At 42.7% G+C, this 16,021-nt stretch overlaps 1 protein-coding gene across 1 annotated transcript in view; it reads right to left on the reverse strand.

The window, feature by feature from the left end:
• Window positions 1–399: 399 nt before the first annotated feature.
• Window positions 400–16,021, reverse strand: part of CLIC4 (chloride intracellular channel 4) — a 1,305,478-nt gene continuing 1,289,856 nt past the window's right edge. The window contains exon 6 of the mRNA XM_044083084.1: window positions 400–1,982. Within this exon, the coding sequence (XP_043939019.1) occupies window positions 1,818–1,982 (165 nt within the window). The 3' untranslated portion in view covers window positions 400–1,817. The remainder of the gene's footprint in view (window positions 1,983–16,021) is intronic.

Raw genomic sequence — 16,021 nt, forward strand, 5'->3', positions numbered from 1 at the left:
TCTGTAAGTTCCCCAGGATTTTCCTCCAGCCTGTTGATTGTTTTGTGGCTTACTCTGCAACTTCACTTGATCTGTCTCTGCTTAAGATTCCTCTGGAGCTACAGCAGTCTGACTGCAAATCAGCAATAGCCCACATGCTTATGACAGTTTGCAGCTTTGCAAATCCAAACATGACTGACAAGTAAAAAAAAAAAGTACAAATCAGTTCAGACTAGCTAAGCTGACATTTTTGTTCTGCTTATTAAATTAATTGGGGAAAAATGAAATTAGGAAAACTATCTTACTCCTACTGAATGATAGAAACAGTCCTACTGGTGAGATTTGCTACCCTAGTTATCCTTAAAATCAATGCAATAATCTTTCATGATACCTTGAATAGTGAAAAGCACAGTGGTAAACAACTGGGCTAAAAATTTTTATTAAGTCGACTACAGGATATTTTCCTATGTAAAGCCCAAAACAAGCCTCTGAGCTGTACAATAATGTTTTACAACTGTGGCTTTGGCAGTCTGGCAGTGTTGGCAACAGGTAGAATTGTACTGTGTCTCACATTCAAGGTTAATCACAGCTCTACCACCCTCCCTGTGTTGTGCAGGGTAACTAAAAAAAATTACCTTGCGTGTAGCTGAAAACCTGTCTGACTTTGCAAATGAAACAGCAGCTTGCGTTACTTCTGCACACAGAAACTTCTGTATGGAATGGCACAGTATATAACTTTACATTAGCACAGTAATTATATGCATCCATCTACATTAGGTACATCAAACAAGGAACAGCAGAAATAAAACATAAAAGATTAACAATCTAAGACTTAAAATACCAACAGAAGGATCCTTTTTCACTAGTGCAGTACAGTCATTTCAATACGCAAACTGACCACTGTATTAAAATGTGCTAAAGTCCACAACTATAGATGCTAAATAAACTATCCTTTACCTTACTACCTACACAAATTAAGTCTCTTAGTCAAAACTAAATCCTGGTATCTGCAATCTTTTACTCAACACTGCATGACTGTTTCTGAATATAATGAAATATTTACTTCAGACCTATTAGTCTATACATCTCACATTCTTCATTATTATGACTATGACAGAAACAAACTATCGTAGAAAAGTCTGTGATGTCTTGAAATTAACTAGCAAAATAGCTTAAGATCAACTGTACTTGTTCACATCAAATTAATCTTTACATCTTCATTTTGCTTTTAAACATTCTCTTCACATCCCCATTACACTAATTTCTTTTCACTGTAAGCTGTCCAGCCACGGTACCAAAAATACATATATTCTCTAGCTGCAGTCAATACTTGCTTTTAAAATCATTTTTCCCTAAACTCAAGAGACAGGCAATTCCAAATAAAAATCTTTTTCTCAATAATGTATGGTGCATTTCCTAGTAAATGTCGCAAATAACTTTCTCCCAAACTGCTGACTCTGAATAGTCTTTACAGCACTGAGAACAATTATTTAGTGTAAATCAGGGACTCCAACCAAAATAAAGGATGGCGAGAGAGAGATGATAACATAATTTAGTTTAGTGGCATTACATAATTAGTAAAGTAAGAAAAGCCCTAGGAAGAATACACATTATGCTGTTATAAGGAAAAGACAGACAACAATAAACAGACAGCTGCTTGGCTGGTTTGCTGCAGTTTAAACCATTACTGTACCTGCTCTATCACTAATCCTAGCACCTGGAAATTTCAGTCATATTTCATGCAATACTATTATGCCAATGCATACTCAGAAAACAGTGTTAAGAGTCATTCTGTGATCAAATGTTCGTGAGTGTCCTTCTCATCACAGTAGAGTTGCTTATTTGGTAAGTCGCTTTGCAACATCTGCATAAGCATTTTCAATTTCTTTGTCATCTGGGCATGTGTTGGTGAATTCATCTCTGCTGTAGGCATTGGTGAGATATCTCCAAATCCCTGTCATATCTTTGGGAATTTCAAAACCACGATATTTCTTTGCAACAATCTAGAATGTAAAAAAATGCTATCAGAAGAGAAACTGAATTGCAATAAATTTTGTTAATGTACTATCGCCCCTCCTCTACATATTTATTGTAAATCAGTTAATGAAACTATAAAATTAATTCCAGTACCCTTACTAACATGGGACATCTCATCCGAAGTACAGCACTTACGAAGCACCCATCTCATCCAGAGTACTGCACATAAAAGACGTACTTGGAGATTAACACGTCAGCTGAAGTACAACACACAAGTACAGCCTAGACAGGCGCACCTCATGTAAGGAAATACTGCATTAAAAACAATAACATGAAATCCATTTTCTTAAGTGGAATTTGCAAATTTATTCTTCAGGCCATTATAGTGAATTAGGAAACAAGGCAAAAGGAATAGAAACACCCCCAAAGACGAAGAAATAGGCACATTTTGGAGATGTATTTATGAAGATCGTGTGGAACAAAGACGCTGAATGGACAGAAGAAGTAAAAGAAAGAATAAGAAGTTAATATGTACAAAATATGAAATGAGATGAAGTAATGGCCATAGAAATTGAAACAAAATTAAGAAAAGCTCCTACTTAGAACTCCCACCTTCCACACCCCAAACGCAGTACCTAACTTCTGGCTAAACGTACTTACATCAAGATTTAGCCTTGATTAAAAAATAAAAGTTATGTACTCACCATAACCATGTATCTCTGTTGTTCATTTTCATTCTTCCGCAATGAATGGTCTTGGATCCAGCTCGGCTGCATTTCTTACAGACTCTTGGATCTGCCCCTTGAGCTCCTCCCCTTGCCCATAATGCTTCTTACTGCTGTATTACATCAGATCGAGTTTGCTGCTCAATCCATAAAAAGGCTGATTACAACTTACAGAGGAAAGAAAGACAGAACAGGGGCTCAAACAGGAACAGTGGCCGCAATGTTTCTATCAATTCCAAAGTTAAAGGAGAGGGGGAAGGAGGGTGGGAAGCTGAGGAATAATGAAAATGAACAGATACATAGCTATGGTGAGTACATTACTTTTATAACTGATGTCATTTTCATTCATTCCTCAATGAATGGGACTGCGTCATCAGCTACGATAACCTTGGGTGTCCCTCTTGGAAAGATATTCTGGAGTACCGCAGAACCAAAGACAGCCCTCCTTCTGTAGTTGAGGTCCAATTTATAATAAGCAATAAAAGTATGGGCATTGGACCAAGTGGCTGCAGCACAAATGTCATCAACAGAGGCTCTAGCAGAAAATGTAGGTAATGTAGCCATAGATCTAGTGGAATAAGCCTTACAGACATATGACATACAGCCTGTCAACCATTTTGCTAAAGTGACTTTAGAAACTGGTTTCCCTAATTTCTTATGGGAAAGGAAATGAACAATTGGTCAGTCTTCCTAAAATCCTTCATTCTATGAAGATAAAAGTAAAGCTATGTACATCCAAAAGGTGAAGCATGTACTCTCCTTAATGGAAAATTTTGAAAAGAAGACAGGTAAGTTGATTACTTGATGTTGGTCTTACGGGCTTTTTACGGTAGAAAAGATGGACTGGTACGTAAGGTGACTATCTTTATGGAAAATATAAGGCAGTTTTACAGAAAGTGCTTAGAGTTCAGAAACTCGCCTAGCTGAAGTTACAGCTACTAGAAAGATAGTCTTCCAAAACAGAAATTTGAGATCAGACTTGGCTGAGGGCTCAAAGGGATGTTGAGCCAATCTCTGCAACATAAGTGTAAGATCCCATGGTGGAGCAGGGTCTTTAATCAGGGATCTAACTAAGAAGGTATCTTTAAGGAAAGCTTTGCATAACCTGGATAAAGCTAGAGGGAAAGCATCATCTTCAGTGTGATAATTAGAAATGGCTGTTAACTGAACCTTGATGGGTGAAAAAAAATAGCACCTCCTAGAAAAACTGAAGCAAGAAAATCTAAAACAGCAGGAACAGCAGCAGTAAAGGGATCTAACTCTCTTTGATGCATCTAATAAAAAAATCCTTTTCATTTATTCTCTTACATTTTTCTAGTTGAGGCTTTCTAGGAGGACATCAAAATTTGGCAAACTGGGGAAGAAAAGCCTGGACTGTCTAGTCATCACTGAAATTGGAGAAACCATGCAGTCAACTTGAAGCCTGGAATGTCTGGGTGAGCCATCCATGTGGGAATGAGATATCAGATCTGGATTGGGGTCCAGTGTCCAAAGATGACATACGAAGTGAGACCACAGAAAGGGGAACCAAACTTACCAAGTCCAATAAGAAGCAATGAGGATAACCTTGCTCTTCAACCGATGTGCTTTCTGAAGGAATTTGGGAATTAGTGGTAAGGGGGGGTAAACATACAAGAGACTAGAGATCCAGACGTCGACTACAGCATCTCTTGGTGACTCCCCCTAAGGGGGGGGGGGTTAGGACAAAGAACCTGCTGCACTTGTTGAGGGGAGAGGCAAAGAGTTTGACCCCATAGATGGAAGATTCTCTCTGCCACAGTATTGTTGAGAGACCACTCATGAGGCATCAGAACAGTCCTGCTGAGCTTGTCAGCTAGAATGTTAGATTTCTCTGGAATATGCATTGCTAGAAGAAAGCAGTTGGAGGAGATCGCCCACTGTCACACTCACACTGCTTTATGGTAAAGGGGGTAGGACCTGGATCCCCCCTGTTTACTGATATATCAGACCACCAACATGTCCATTTGTACAAAACTGTCCCTAGAGGGAGAGAGCACCGAAAAGCCTGCCATGCTAAAAGGACCACTCTCATCTCTGGAACGTTGATATGATGGCTACCTAGGCTTCCAGGTGCAAAGATAAGCAACCCCACAACTGCCTCCAGAGACAAACAGTTGGATAACCCTTCAGAAGCGCTGAAAGGGTCTTTCCGAAAAAGAATCTCAATACCCTTGGTTTTGTGGGCCACCTCTTCCAAGAGGACTGTGTCTTCCATTGGAATTCCCCCTCTGCATCTGGAAGAAATCTCCCCTCATGAGTCTTGAAAAGGTCCCTGTGATTTTCAGAACCACATCTTCTTACCACCGGACTGATTACTAGAAAAAGATCTTTGTGGGGTATAAAAGTGTATTCCCATAGCAGACAAGGTCTTCCTGTCTTGCTCACTAAGGGAAAGTGTTTCTTTGACTGTGGGTCCAAACAAAAAAGATCCATCAAAGGCAGCATTGATGAAAGAAGACTTAAATGGCTCCGCAAAGCCAGTCACACAAGCGCATCCAAGCATGTCTCCTGATGGCTATGTCTGAACTTGCCTCCTGTGAGGAACTTTCTGTTGCATAAGAGATTAACCTCATGGATGCACTGGAGATTGGCTTAAGGATTGCCAGCTGCAAGGAAAACTCATTCTGTTCCTCTACTGACATGGACCCAGAACTACACTTAGATTTATTTAAGGAACTCTCTCTCTGTAATCTGGCAAAATGTGCCAAATAACTGAGCGACCATAAGGCAAAGGTTGCTAAGGTACAAATGTGCTTTCTGAATCTGTCCATCTCACTAATGTTTCTATTAGGGGGATGAATAGTGGAGCTTTGTTCAGCCAGCTCCTTATTAGTGGCTGCCACCACAACTATGGAGTCAATAGCGACTCAGTTTCTCCAAAAAAGGTCTGCCTTTGGGTGAAGAAAGAATCTTGTCCGGGTGACGGGGAATTGGTTCTACTGTATCTGGCTCCTTCCATTCCCAGCAGGGCACAAGATCAATAAGGTCATCCGCCACAGGGGAAACCCAAAATGTAGATGGGCCGGACCCAAAGGCTTCTAGGAACACCACCTCCTCCTGAGAAGGGGAATCGGAAGACTATCAACCCTTCTGGCTAAGGATCTCTAGGATATCTCCAAAGGAGATGTCTTCTGGTGGAGGTCCTGGGGGACCTTTCCCCTTCATCGAAGTCAGTGTCTTCGGTTAAGGATTCCTGAGGGGAATCTAAGTGCTTTCTTTTGCACACTTTCTTCTAGGGGAATTCTTCAGTGGGAGGATTTGGAGAGGTATCAGAAGAAATGAGAACTTTCTGAGCAGGAACTGCCTGGAAGCTCGAAATGACCGTCCGTCCCTGTGGAATAGGAGGATGAGGCTCAGTAGTCTGATCCAAAAGAGGAATGGTGGTAGGATCCAAAGATGGAAAAGTCAAAAAAGTTCTTGGGTGGGAGAAAACCCTCTCCACAACCTCAAAAGCAGAAGTGTTGGGAGAAGTCAAAGCCAACCTCACCAGAGATGAAACTCCAGGTGCTGATAAGCCCCAGTTCTGGCTGGACTCCCACCTCAAGGGAGGAGTTGGACTTGAACTGTCCTTCTCTGAGGCTTTGAGGGGAAGTGAAAAAGAAGTTATGTTCTTACCATACCGTTCCATCCGTGTTGTCCATCTTCATTTCCATTAACCTGTGGGATCCTGATTCCAATCCTCGGAACCGACTTGAGCTTTCTGACTTGAGCTCCTTCTTCATACTCATAATGCCCTGCTCCTCCAACATACCTCAGGTCGAGCTTGCCAGAAACCCATAGCACAAACATAATTACATTATAGAAGATACATAACTGTACAACTAAATAACATCACAAGCTCAACATAACAAAATTCCTTTGATCACTGAACCAGGCTTCCCAAAGACTAGGACAAGGGGTTGCGAGACAGGAAGTTTAATGGAAATGAAGATGGCCAACACAGATGGAACACAATGGTAAGAACATAACTTCTTTATCTTATGATGCCCTCTTCATTTCATTAACCTGTGGGACAGAAGCCCCAGCTGCTAAGATCCAGGATGGCCATCAAGGAAGGATATTCCAGAGAACAGCAGAACCAAAAGCACTTTTACTCCTGGATATGATGTCCAGTTTGCAATGTGTAATAAACGTGTGAGGATTAGACCAAGTAGCTGCAGTACAAATTTCCTCAACACAAACTCTAGACCAAAAAGCCTGAGATGTAGCCGTGGACCTTGTGGAGTGGGCCTTAATTTGTCCTGTTAAGGGAATGTTTTTATAAGAGTAAATAAAGGTATTACAGCCTTTCAACCATCTAGCTAGAAAAACTTAAGTAACAGATTTACCTCTTTTTGCCACAGAAAAAGATATCCACAATGGAACAGACCTCTTTTTGCCACAGAAAAATATATGAACAAAGTACAGTTGTGTACACTTACCATAAATGTAGATGTTCGAGTGTAATCACTGTTGCAGTCATTACATTTGGGTAATCTGCTGTCAGGTTGCCCTCAGTCGGCCTGAATAACAAAGTCTTGGGTCCTGCGTCAGTTGCGGTCTCCTCTTCCATGACGTCAGGTCATCAGGGGTATAAAACATGCAGCCGACGCGATTTTATTCAATTTTTCTTGCCCCAGATGTCAGGTGCCCCCCAAATGGGGAGCCCAAAAAAAAAAAAAAAAAAAAAAAATATATATATATATATATATATATATATATATATATATATATATATATATATATATAAACAGTAATATATATGTAAATGTACTTTTAGCAACATAAACTTTACCTTCATCTAAAAGCAAATACACCACAAAGGCTTTAGAATGTAGTGAAGGAAAGAGAAATTATAGAAAAGGGGGATGGCGGGTGGGTAACCCGGACTGCAACAGTGAATACACTCGAACATCTACATTTATGGTAAGTGTACACAACTGTACTATGTTCTTCGTGTTTCATTGTTGCAGTCATTACATTTGGGTAGAATCCCAAAGCTATGGATGGGAGGATGGAACTATATAGCATTAGGAGCAGCTATAAGGCCCTGCAGAACTGCAGTGGCAAAGCCTGCCCTGGATTTGGAGAAGAGAGGCAAATGATAATGCTTTGTGAAGGTATGAACAGAGCTCCAAGTAGCAGCTTCTAGAATGTCTTTGGTTGGAATTCCTCTGAGAAAGGCTGCTGAGGTAGAGGCAGCCCTGGTGGAATGTGACCTGATTCCCTTGGGCACAGGTTTACCATGGTGTAAGCGCCAGAAATAAATGCAGTGGCTTATCCATTTTGATATAGCCTTCCCCTCTGATCCTGAAGCAAGTGCCACCAGTAGTTGCTCAGACTTTCTTAGAGATTTGGTACTGTTTAAGTAGAATCTTAGTTGTCAGTGTACGTCCAATGAATGCAGAATCCGCTCCCCCTTGTTCTGCGGATTTGGGTAAAATGTTGGCAGGTGAATAGTTTGGTTAAGAGCCACACTGGAAACCACCTTAGGCATAAAGGAAGGATTGGTCCTGAGGGACACCCTGTCCAGGAAAAATGTAATAAAAGGCTCCACAGCCATGAGAGCCTGTAGTTCTGAAACCCTTCTTGCTGAAGTGATTGCCAAAAGGAAAGCTGTTTTCCAAGATAAAAATTTTATATCCGCAGTAGCTGCTGATTCAAAAGGAGGCAGGGTGAGTTTTTCCAGCACAAAATTAAGGTCCCATGCAGGAGTTGGTAATCTTCTGGGAGGCCTTAAATTTTTGGCCCCTCTAAGATACTGTTTTAGCAGAGGATGAGCAAAGATGGAAGGGTCCGTGTTGTAATGAGCCGAGATGGCAGAGGCATGGATTTTTATTGAAGAAAAAGATAGGCCCTTGTCAAGCATCTCAGTTAAGTATTGTAAAATCTGAGGGATATTTGGTTTTGCTGTGTTCGTCCAAGCACAGAATCTCTTCCATTTATCAGCATAAGATTTTCTAGTACTAGGCCTTCTGGCTTCCAAAATTACATCCATCACAGATTTACTGAGAGGTGTTGTTTGAATGATTAAATGATCAGCCATGCTGCAAGGTTCAGAGTTTGGAGCTGAGTGTGCAGAATTTGATTGTTCTGCTGAGACAGTAGATGAGGTATTTGAGGCAAGTACCATGGAGGGAGTTGAGACATATTCCTTAGAATTGGGTACCAGTGCTGGCGAAGTCAGTCCGGAGCAAATAGGATAATTTTTGTTTTTTCCTGTCTGACCTTTAGTAAGACCTTGGAGAGAAGAGGCAGACGGAGAAAGGCATAGACTGATAGGTTTATCCAACTGAAGGATAGGGCATCCACTTTCCATGCTTGTCTGTGATAAGTCCTTGTGCAGAATTTGTCCAGTTGATAATTTTGGGGAGAGGCAAATAGATCTATGTCTGGCCTCCCCCATTTCTGTGTTACCATGCTGAAGATTTGTGGATCCAGTCTCCACTCATGCAGACCCAAGATTTTGTTATTCAGGCCGACTAAGGGCAACCTGCCAGCAGATTACCCAAATGTAATGACTGCAACAGTGAAACATGAAGAACATCTGAAAAGACCTCCTAAAGGGCTTGGTTCTGTGTAAATAAAAACAAAGCTATTTATGAACATCAAGCAAATGCAGTGTGTATTCCTCTTTTTTCTGATAATGGAGAAAAAAAGACTGGAAGCTCAATGGACTGATTAATATTCCTTTCCTTAGCCACCTTGGGTAAAAAGGAAGGATTAGTACACAGGGAAACCTTAACCTTGTGAAAAATATAACATGTACATCTCCTACTGTAATGCCCTCCCTGGTAAGGTCAGACCACAAAATGGTCTCCTTTGAAGTAAAAATAAAACCTGGAACCCCAGCTAAACCTAGAATATTCAGTAACTATTCTAAGGCTAACCTCCCACTATTAAGTGAGAACCTGGCAAAATTTCAAGCCCCCATAAACCCTGGGAACACTTCTGCCTATGCAGAACTGTTCACAGAAACCCTGTCCAAGCATGTTAATAGCTGCATAGAGGCAGTTGTACCCACCAGGAAGAAATACAGAACTAACTCAAAAAAATAAGCCACCCTGGTGGAATCACAAAATCAATCGGCTATATAACAGGAGGAAGAAAACCATGGCAAAAATTAGGAGGTGCAGCACCCAGCAGGATAAAAGCACTCTCATCAAACTAAACAAACTCAGAGGACAAATAAAGTGTACCAAAGCCAAATTTAACTTAAGTTTGGCCTCCAGGTCAAGGGCAACCACAAACCATTCTTTATCTATGTCCACAACCACAAAGGCAATACACAACTGTGTGCAGAGTTCACTGTAAATGGAGCCATTTATACTGAGCCAGAAGATATAGCAAACCTCCTAGCTGATTATTCAGCTTCAACTTTTCTCCTCTCTCCCCCTCAATCTTCCCTCAGGAAATATAGGTTCATAAGTAGGTACTAGGCTATCGGCCCTGGGGCCTATACAAGCCCAGCCAAAAAGGTACCCTGGCTTTTGCCACCCAAGAAAATTATTTTCCTGTGCCACTGTCAAGCAGAGCCACAGTGGTGATCCCCGGGGTGAATTTCCTATGCCATCCAATCAGCAAGATTTTTCTTGAAGAGTGCTAATGAGGAGCTTTGTTTGATATAGATAGGTAGTTTATTCCAGAGTATGGGAAGTCTCTGGGACAGGAATCTATCCCTCCGGCATGTTCTGTTTATTGTGGTTACAATGTTTAGGTCCCTAGAGCATGTAGCTCGGAGGGATTGGGATTTATTTAAGTGGAGCATGTCCAGCAGCTCTGGGTTTGACATAGCTTTGTATGTTAGGCAGAGATCACCTCTGAGTAGGCGATATGCGACGGAGTAAAGCTGGAGTTTTTTGAGATGGTCTGCGTAGGGCATCTGTTTGAGGCCGGTAATCCTCTTTGTGTTTCTGCGACCTTTCCAGTTGTTGTAGATGTCTAGTGAGGTGCAAACCAAAAGAAGCGTTGTACTCTACAATGGGTCTAATGAGTGATGAGTAGAGGGGAACAATGTCCTCTTTTTTTCTGGATGAGAAACCTTTTGTGATGAGGTGTGCCACGTAGAAGGATTTCCTGACTACTGTGGCGATGTGATTATCAAAGGAGAGACTACTGTCCACCTGTGCCCCAAGATCTCTTATCACACTTTCGGTGTAAAGTATACTACCGCCTGTGTTGTAGTTCATGGGTACAGAGTTTTTACCAAAGGGGATGACAATGCACTTTTTGGCATTGAGCTTGAGGCCATGGCTTTGACACCAGGCATCTGTCTCAGTGAGGCCCTTTTGTAGGATGTCCACATCGTTAGGAGTTTCGATTATGGCTGCTAGTTTGCAGTCATCTGCGAACTTCATTAGCCAAAGACCTTCTGTGTTAGCCTGTACTTCAGAGAAGCAGATACCAAACAGGAGAGGACCCAGGACTGAACCCTGTGGTACTCCACTTGTCACTGGTCTGAAGTCGGATTTGGAGTCTGCTACTTTCACAGTGTGGGTTCTGTCAGTGAGCCAGTTGGCAACCCATCTTGTGACATAGGGATTTATACCTAGTTTAGTGAGTTTATCTATAATTCTAGAGTGGCGGATGGTGTCGAAAGCCTTGGCAAGATCTAGATAGGCTGTGTGAACCACCTTACCCTTGTCTACGGTTTTGGTGACTGCTTCAAAGAAGTCTATCAGGTTTAGGAGACGTGATCTACCTTTTACAAACCCGAACTGGGTGGGATCCAGAGTTTGGAGATTACCAATGTCTTTGTTTATAAGTTCCATGATGATACGTTCCATGGCCTTGCAGACCAGGCTCGTCAGGCTAATGGGGCGGTAGTTCCCGGGGTCTGTGGTGGCTACCCCCTTGTGGAGTGGGATAACCGTTGCTGTGCGCCATTCAGTAGGCACAAAGCCTGAGGTGAGGCTATGACTGAACATGGTACTTAGGTGGGGTGCCAGTTCGTTCTGTAGTTCGTGTAGAACGCAGCCTGGGATGTTGTCTGGTCCCATGGATGCTGTGTTCTTGGCTTTGGAGAGTGTGGTTTTTACCTGTGCAGCCGTGATTACAGGAACTTTGCATTCTTCCTGTACAGAGATGGGCTCTTTAGGGGGTGAGAGGGGGGTAAAGTTAGCACTGAACCTATCTGCCAGGATGTTGGCAATATCAGTTGGTTCTGTATATTTAGTGCCATTGTGCTGTAACTCAGAGCAGATCTGAGTGTTGCCACTGAGATTCTTGACATATCTATAGAATGCTTTGTGGTTGTCTTTAGAATCAGTGGCGATTTTGTTTTCGTAACTAGCTTTGGAGGATTTTTATCAGGGATCGTAGCTTCTTACTGAAGCTGACCAGGGAGCTCTTCCACTCGTGGGAATTTACTCTCTTTTGCATGAGTTTCTTCCTTCTGTTGTACAGTTTGTTTATGGCAGGGTACCACCAGATTTTTTTCCTTTTTTTTTTGGTGGATAGCGTCTTGGTTCTGTTTGGGATAGCACGAACCATGCACTCATGTAAGTGCTTATAAAGTGCAATAGTGTAGGATTCAGTAGTCGTAACTGTATTGTCCATCTGCATGGGTGGCATGAAGTTCACCACTTCTGTCTTAAGAAGCATGAAGTTGGCTTTGGAGAAATTTTTTACCATTGTTTCCTTAATGGGGGGTGGAGGCAGGATGTGGATATCTAGCGTAATTAACTTATGGTCGGATCGGACCAATGAGGCGTTGACTTCAGGTGTGGAACACCGGTCACTCAAATTGGTAATGACTAGATCTGTACATGTGATGATCAAAGGCTAGATTACTATCTGTTTGTGGCCCTAAGTCCCCGACTGCAGGGTCAGCTCTAACAACACTGACACATAACTATATCAAATATAACTCCCCCTACAATCACTAGAGAACAGGTCCTTAATGCTCTCTCTAAGACCAAGAATATTGCATCAATGGGCCCAGACAACATACCAGGATGCCTTCTAAATAGCATGAAACATGACCTATCAGGGACTCTAGAATTGCTATTTAATTGTAGCCTCCAAACAGGCTTTGTGCCTCATGAATGGAGAAAAGCAACAGTCATCCCTTTGCACAAAGGTGGGATATCTACAGACCCTGGAAACTACAGACCTGTAAGTCTCACTAGTCTTCCATGTAAAGCCATGGAAAGAATTATCATGGAGATGATCAACAGAGATATAGTAAATCTCCAGATACTGGACCCAACCCAGTTTGGTTTCGTCAAAGGCAGATTATGCCTACTTAACCTGGTGGACTTCTTTGAGAAGGTCTCCAAAGCAATGGATGAGGACAAAATCATTCACACTGCCTACCTTGACCTGGCCAAGGCATTTGACACAATACCCCACTCGGGCATTGTTGACAAACACAAGAGGTTAAGTACAAATCCGGATGTCACCCGGTGATTAGCCAACTGGCTCACGGACAGAACCCAGGAAGTTAGAATTGGGGAGTCCACCTCTACAAACAGGCCAGACACAAGTAGAGTCCCTCGGGGATCAGTCCTTGGACCTCTCCTTTTTGGCATTTACTTTTCTGAAGTCAATATCAATGTCAGTGGTCTCTGGCTGACTAAATTTGCAGATTAAGAGCCATCACTGAATCTCACACTGACACAAATGTTCTCCAGGAGGGGCTGACACAAACAACTGGTGTCAGAGCCATGGACTAAAACTAAATGCCAAGAAATGCAAAATAGTATCCTTTGGGAAGTCATCCATCCCCATTAACTGTCATACTGACAACACACCCCTTAGAGCTGACCCTGCAGTCAGGGACTTAGGGCCACAAACAGATAGCAATCTAGCCTTTGATCATCACGTGTACAGTGGTGAGGAAATCATTCTATGTTGCGCAACGTATAAACAAAGGTATGGCATCTAAGTCCAAGGAAGTCATTGTTCCACTGTATTCAACATTCATCAGACCTATCAAGTGAGTACAATGCCCCCTTTAGCATGTACCTAACCAGGCATATCAAACAATTGGAATGTCCACAAAGGTTCCTCATTAAAAGAGTAGAATGTCCTATGCAGACTGCCTCAAGGCACTATCCCAGTATTCTGTCTCTTACAGACTTTTGAGGGGAGATCTATGCCTGGCATACAGGGCATTGTCAGACCCCTCTCTGATGGACCTCTTGCATATTCACAAATAAACAGCACTAGAATTGCCCTTGCCCATTCTAAAGACTTAAACCTTGCCTGTAATATAAACAGGACCTGCTGAAGAGACAGTATGTATCTCAGAGACTACCACGTCTATGGAATAGACTCCCCATCCACGTGAAACAGAGCTCCTCCCTAACCCAATTCAAGTGCAACTTGGACAACTGGATGGGAAACTGGAAATTCATCTCTGGTTTGGCACCTATGTCTCTAATGGACACAGGTAACTTATAAATGGCTCTTCTCCCAGGCCCATGCTTATACTTATCAAGGGTATCAGAACTTGTCAGAGATTTGGAATGCATGGCTAGGCTTAAAAAGGCCCTTGTGGTCGTTAGCCTAGTAAATACCTATGAACCTAGGAAATTTTGAAGAAAGGGCTTGGGAGTTCAGACACACATCTTGCAGACGTAACAGCTACCAGAAAAAGTGTTTTCCAAGAAAGGAATTTTAAATCAACAGTAGCTGCAGGCTCAAAGGGCGGGTGGACCAGGGCTTGCAAAATCACAGTTAAATCCCATGGAGGAGTTGGCTCTTCCACTGGAGGCCGCAACAGGAAAGTGCCCCTGAGGAAAGTTTTACAGAGCTAAGAAGAGGCAAAGGAAAACAAAATCAAAACCAAAGTAAAAATTGGACATGGCTGCTAACTGGAATTTGTCAGTAGAATAACTAGCTCTATCACAGAAAAGGGAAGCCAAAAAGTCAAGTACAACTGCAACTGGTGGGGTAAAAGGATCTACCTATTTTTGTTCAGCCCAAATAGCAAATCTTTTCCACCTGCTTCTATAAATCTTATGTGTTGAAGCCTTATGTGAAGAGGCCAAGATTTCTCTAAAGGGGGAAGAAATCCTGGGAAACCTTGCCATCAATGGAAGTGGAAAAACCAAGCGGTTAACTTCAGGTCCTGTATGTCTGGATGGGGATGCCCTGGTGGGTGACAGCAGATCTGGGGCTGGATCCAACCTCATCGGAGTGTATACCAGATGAGACCAAAGGAAGCTGAACCAGCTTTGTTGAGACCAAAAGGGGGCAATGAGGATTACTTTGCTCATCAACCTGAGGGCTTTCTGTAAAAACTTGGGAATTAGAGGCAGAGGAGGAAAAGCTTAGAGAAGACTGGAGGGCCAAACATGGATCACAGCATTGCTGGGTGACTGTTCCCTGCGAAGGACCATGGCAAAGTACCTGCTGCATTTACTGTTGAAAAGGGATGCAAACAGATCGCAGCAGTGATGACCCCATTTCTGGGGGACCATATCTGCCATAGAATGGTTCAGAGACCACTCGTGAGACATCAGTAATACTTGACTGAGCCGGTCTGCTAAAATGTTGGACTCTCCCCGGAATGTGTGTTGCTACCAGAAAGCAGGTGGTAGAGATCGCCCACTGCAAACCCTCATCACTTCTCAACATAGGGGTAGGACCTGGTTCCTCCCTCTTTGTTGATCTACCGAACTACTGACATGTTGTCTGTTTGGACTGCAATAGTCCACAAAGGAAGAAAGCTGTTGAGTTCTTGTAATGCTAGAAGAAATGCTCTCATTTCCAGTACACTGATATGCAACTTGGTCTCCTGGGACATCCACGTGCCTTGGACTGTTCAACCCAGATAATGCCTCCCCACCCTGAGAGGCGTCCGTGGTCAACATGGCGTTTTGGAACAGAAGGACGACCAGACATCCTTGAGTAACGTCTAAGGAGTGAAGCCAACAAAGCAGATGTTCCTGGCAAACTCGCGACAGTTTTATGGGAAGACAGTGGATTCCCGAGTAGTGACCACTGAACTGTTCAAGTCCACTGTAAGATCTTCATGTGAAAATGAGCCATTGGCAGGAGAGTTATCACAGCTGCCATTGAACCTAATGCCCTGGGAGCTAACCTGGCTGGAGGCTGAGGTATGGTCAGAATTTGTCTGATATGACTTTTCAGAGTCTTTATGCCTGGTTGGAGTGGTCAGAAGCCAATTGTCCAGATATGTGAAGATCTGGAAGTCTTGCAGTCCCACCACTGCCAAGCATTTGATGAACACCCTGGGGACTGTGGTGAGACCAAATGGGAGTTACCTGAACTGGTAATGATTGGCTCCCAGCCTGACACGTAGGAATTGCCTGGAGCATCTGTCCATTTTTATATGGTAGTACATGTCCTTCAGGTCCACAGAGCACATC

Source organism: Protopterus annectens, chromosome 1.part1 (genome assembly GCF_019279795.1).
Source record: "Protopterus annectens isolate FY-2018-M chromosome 1.part1, PAN1.0, whole genome shotgun sequence".
Classification (NCBI taxonomy): Eukaryota; Metazoa; Chordata; order Ceratodontiformes; family Protopteridae; genus Protopterus; species Protopterus annectens.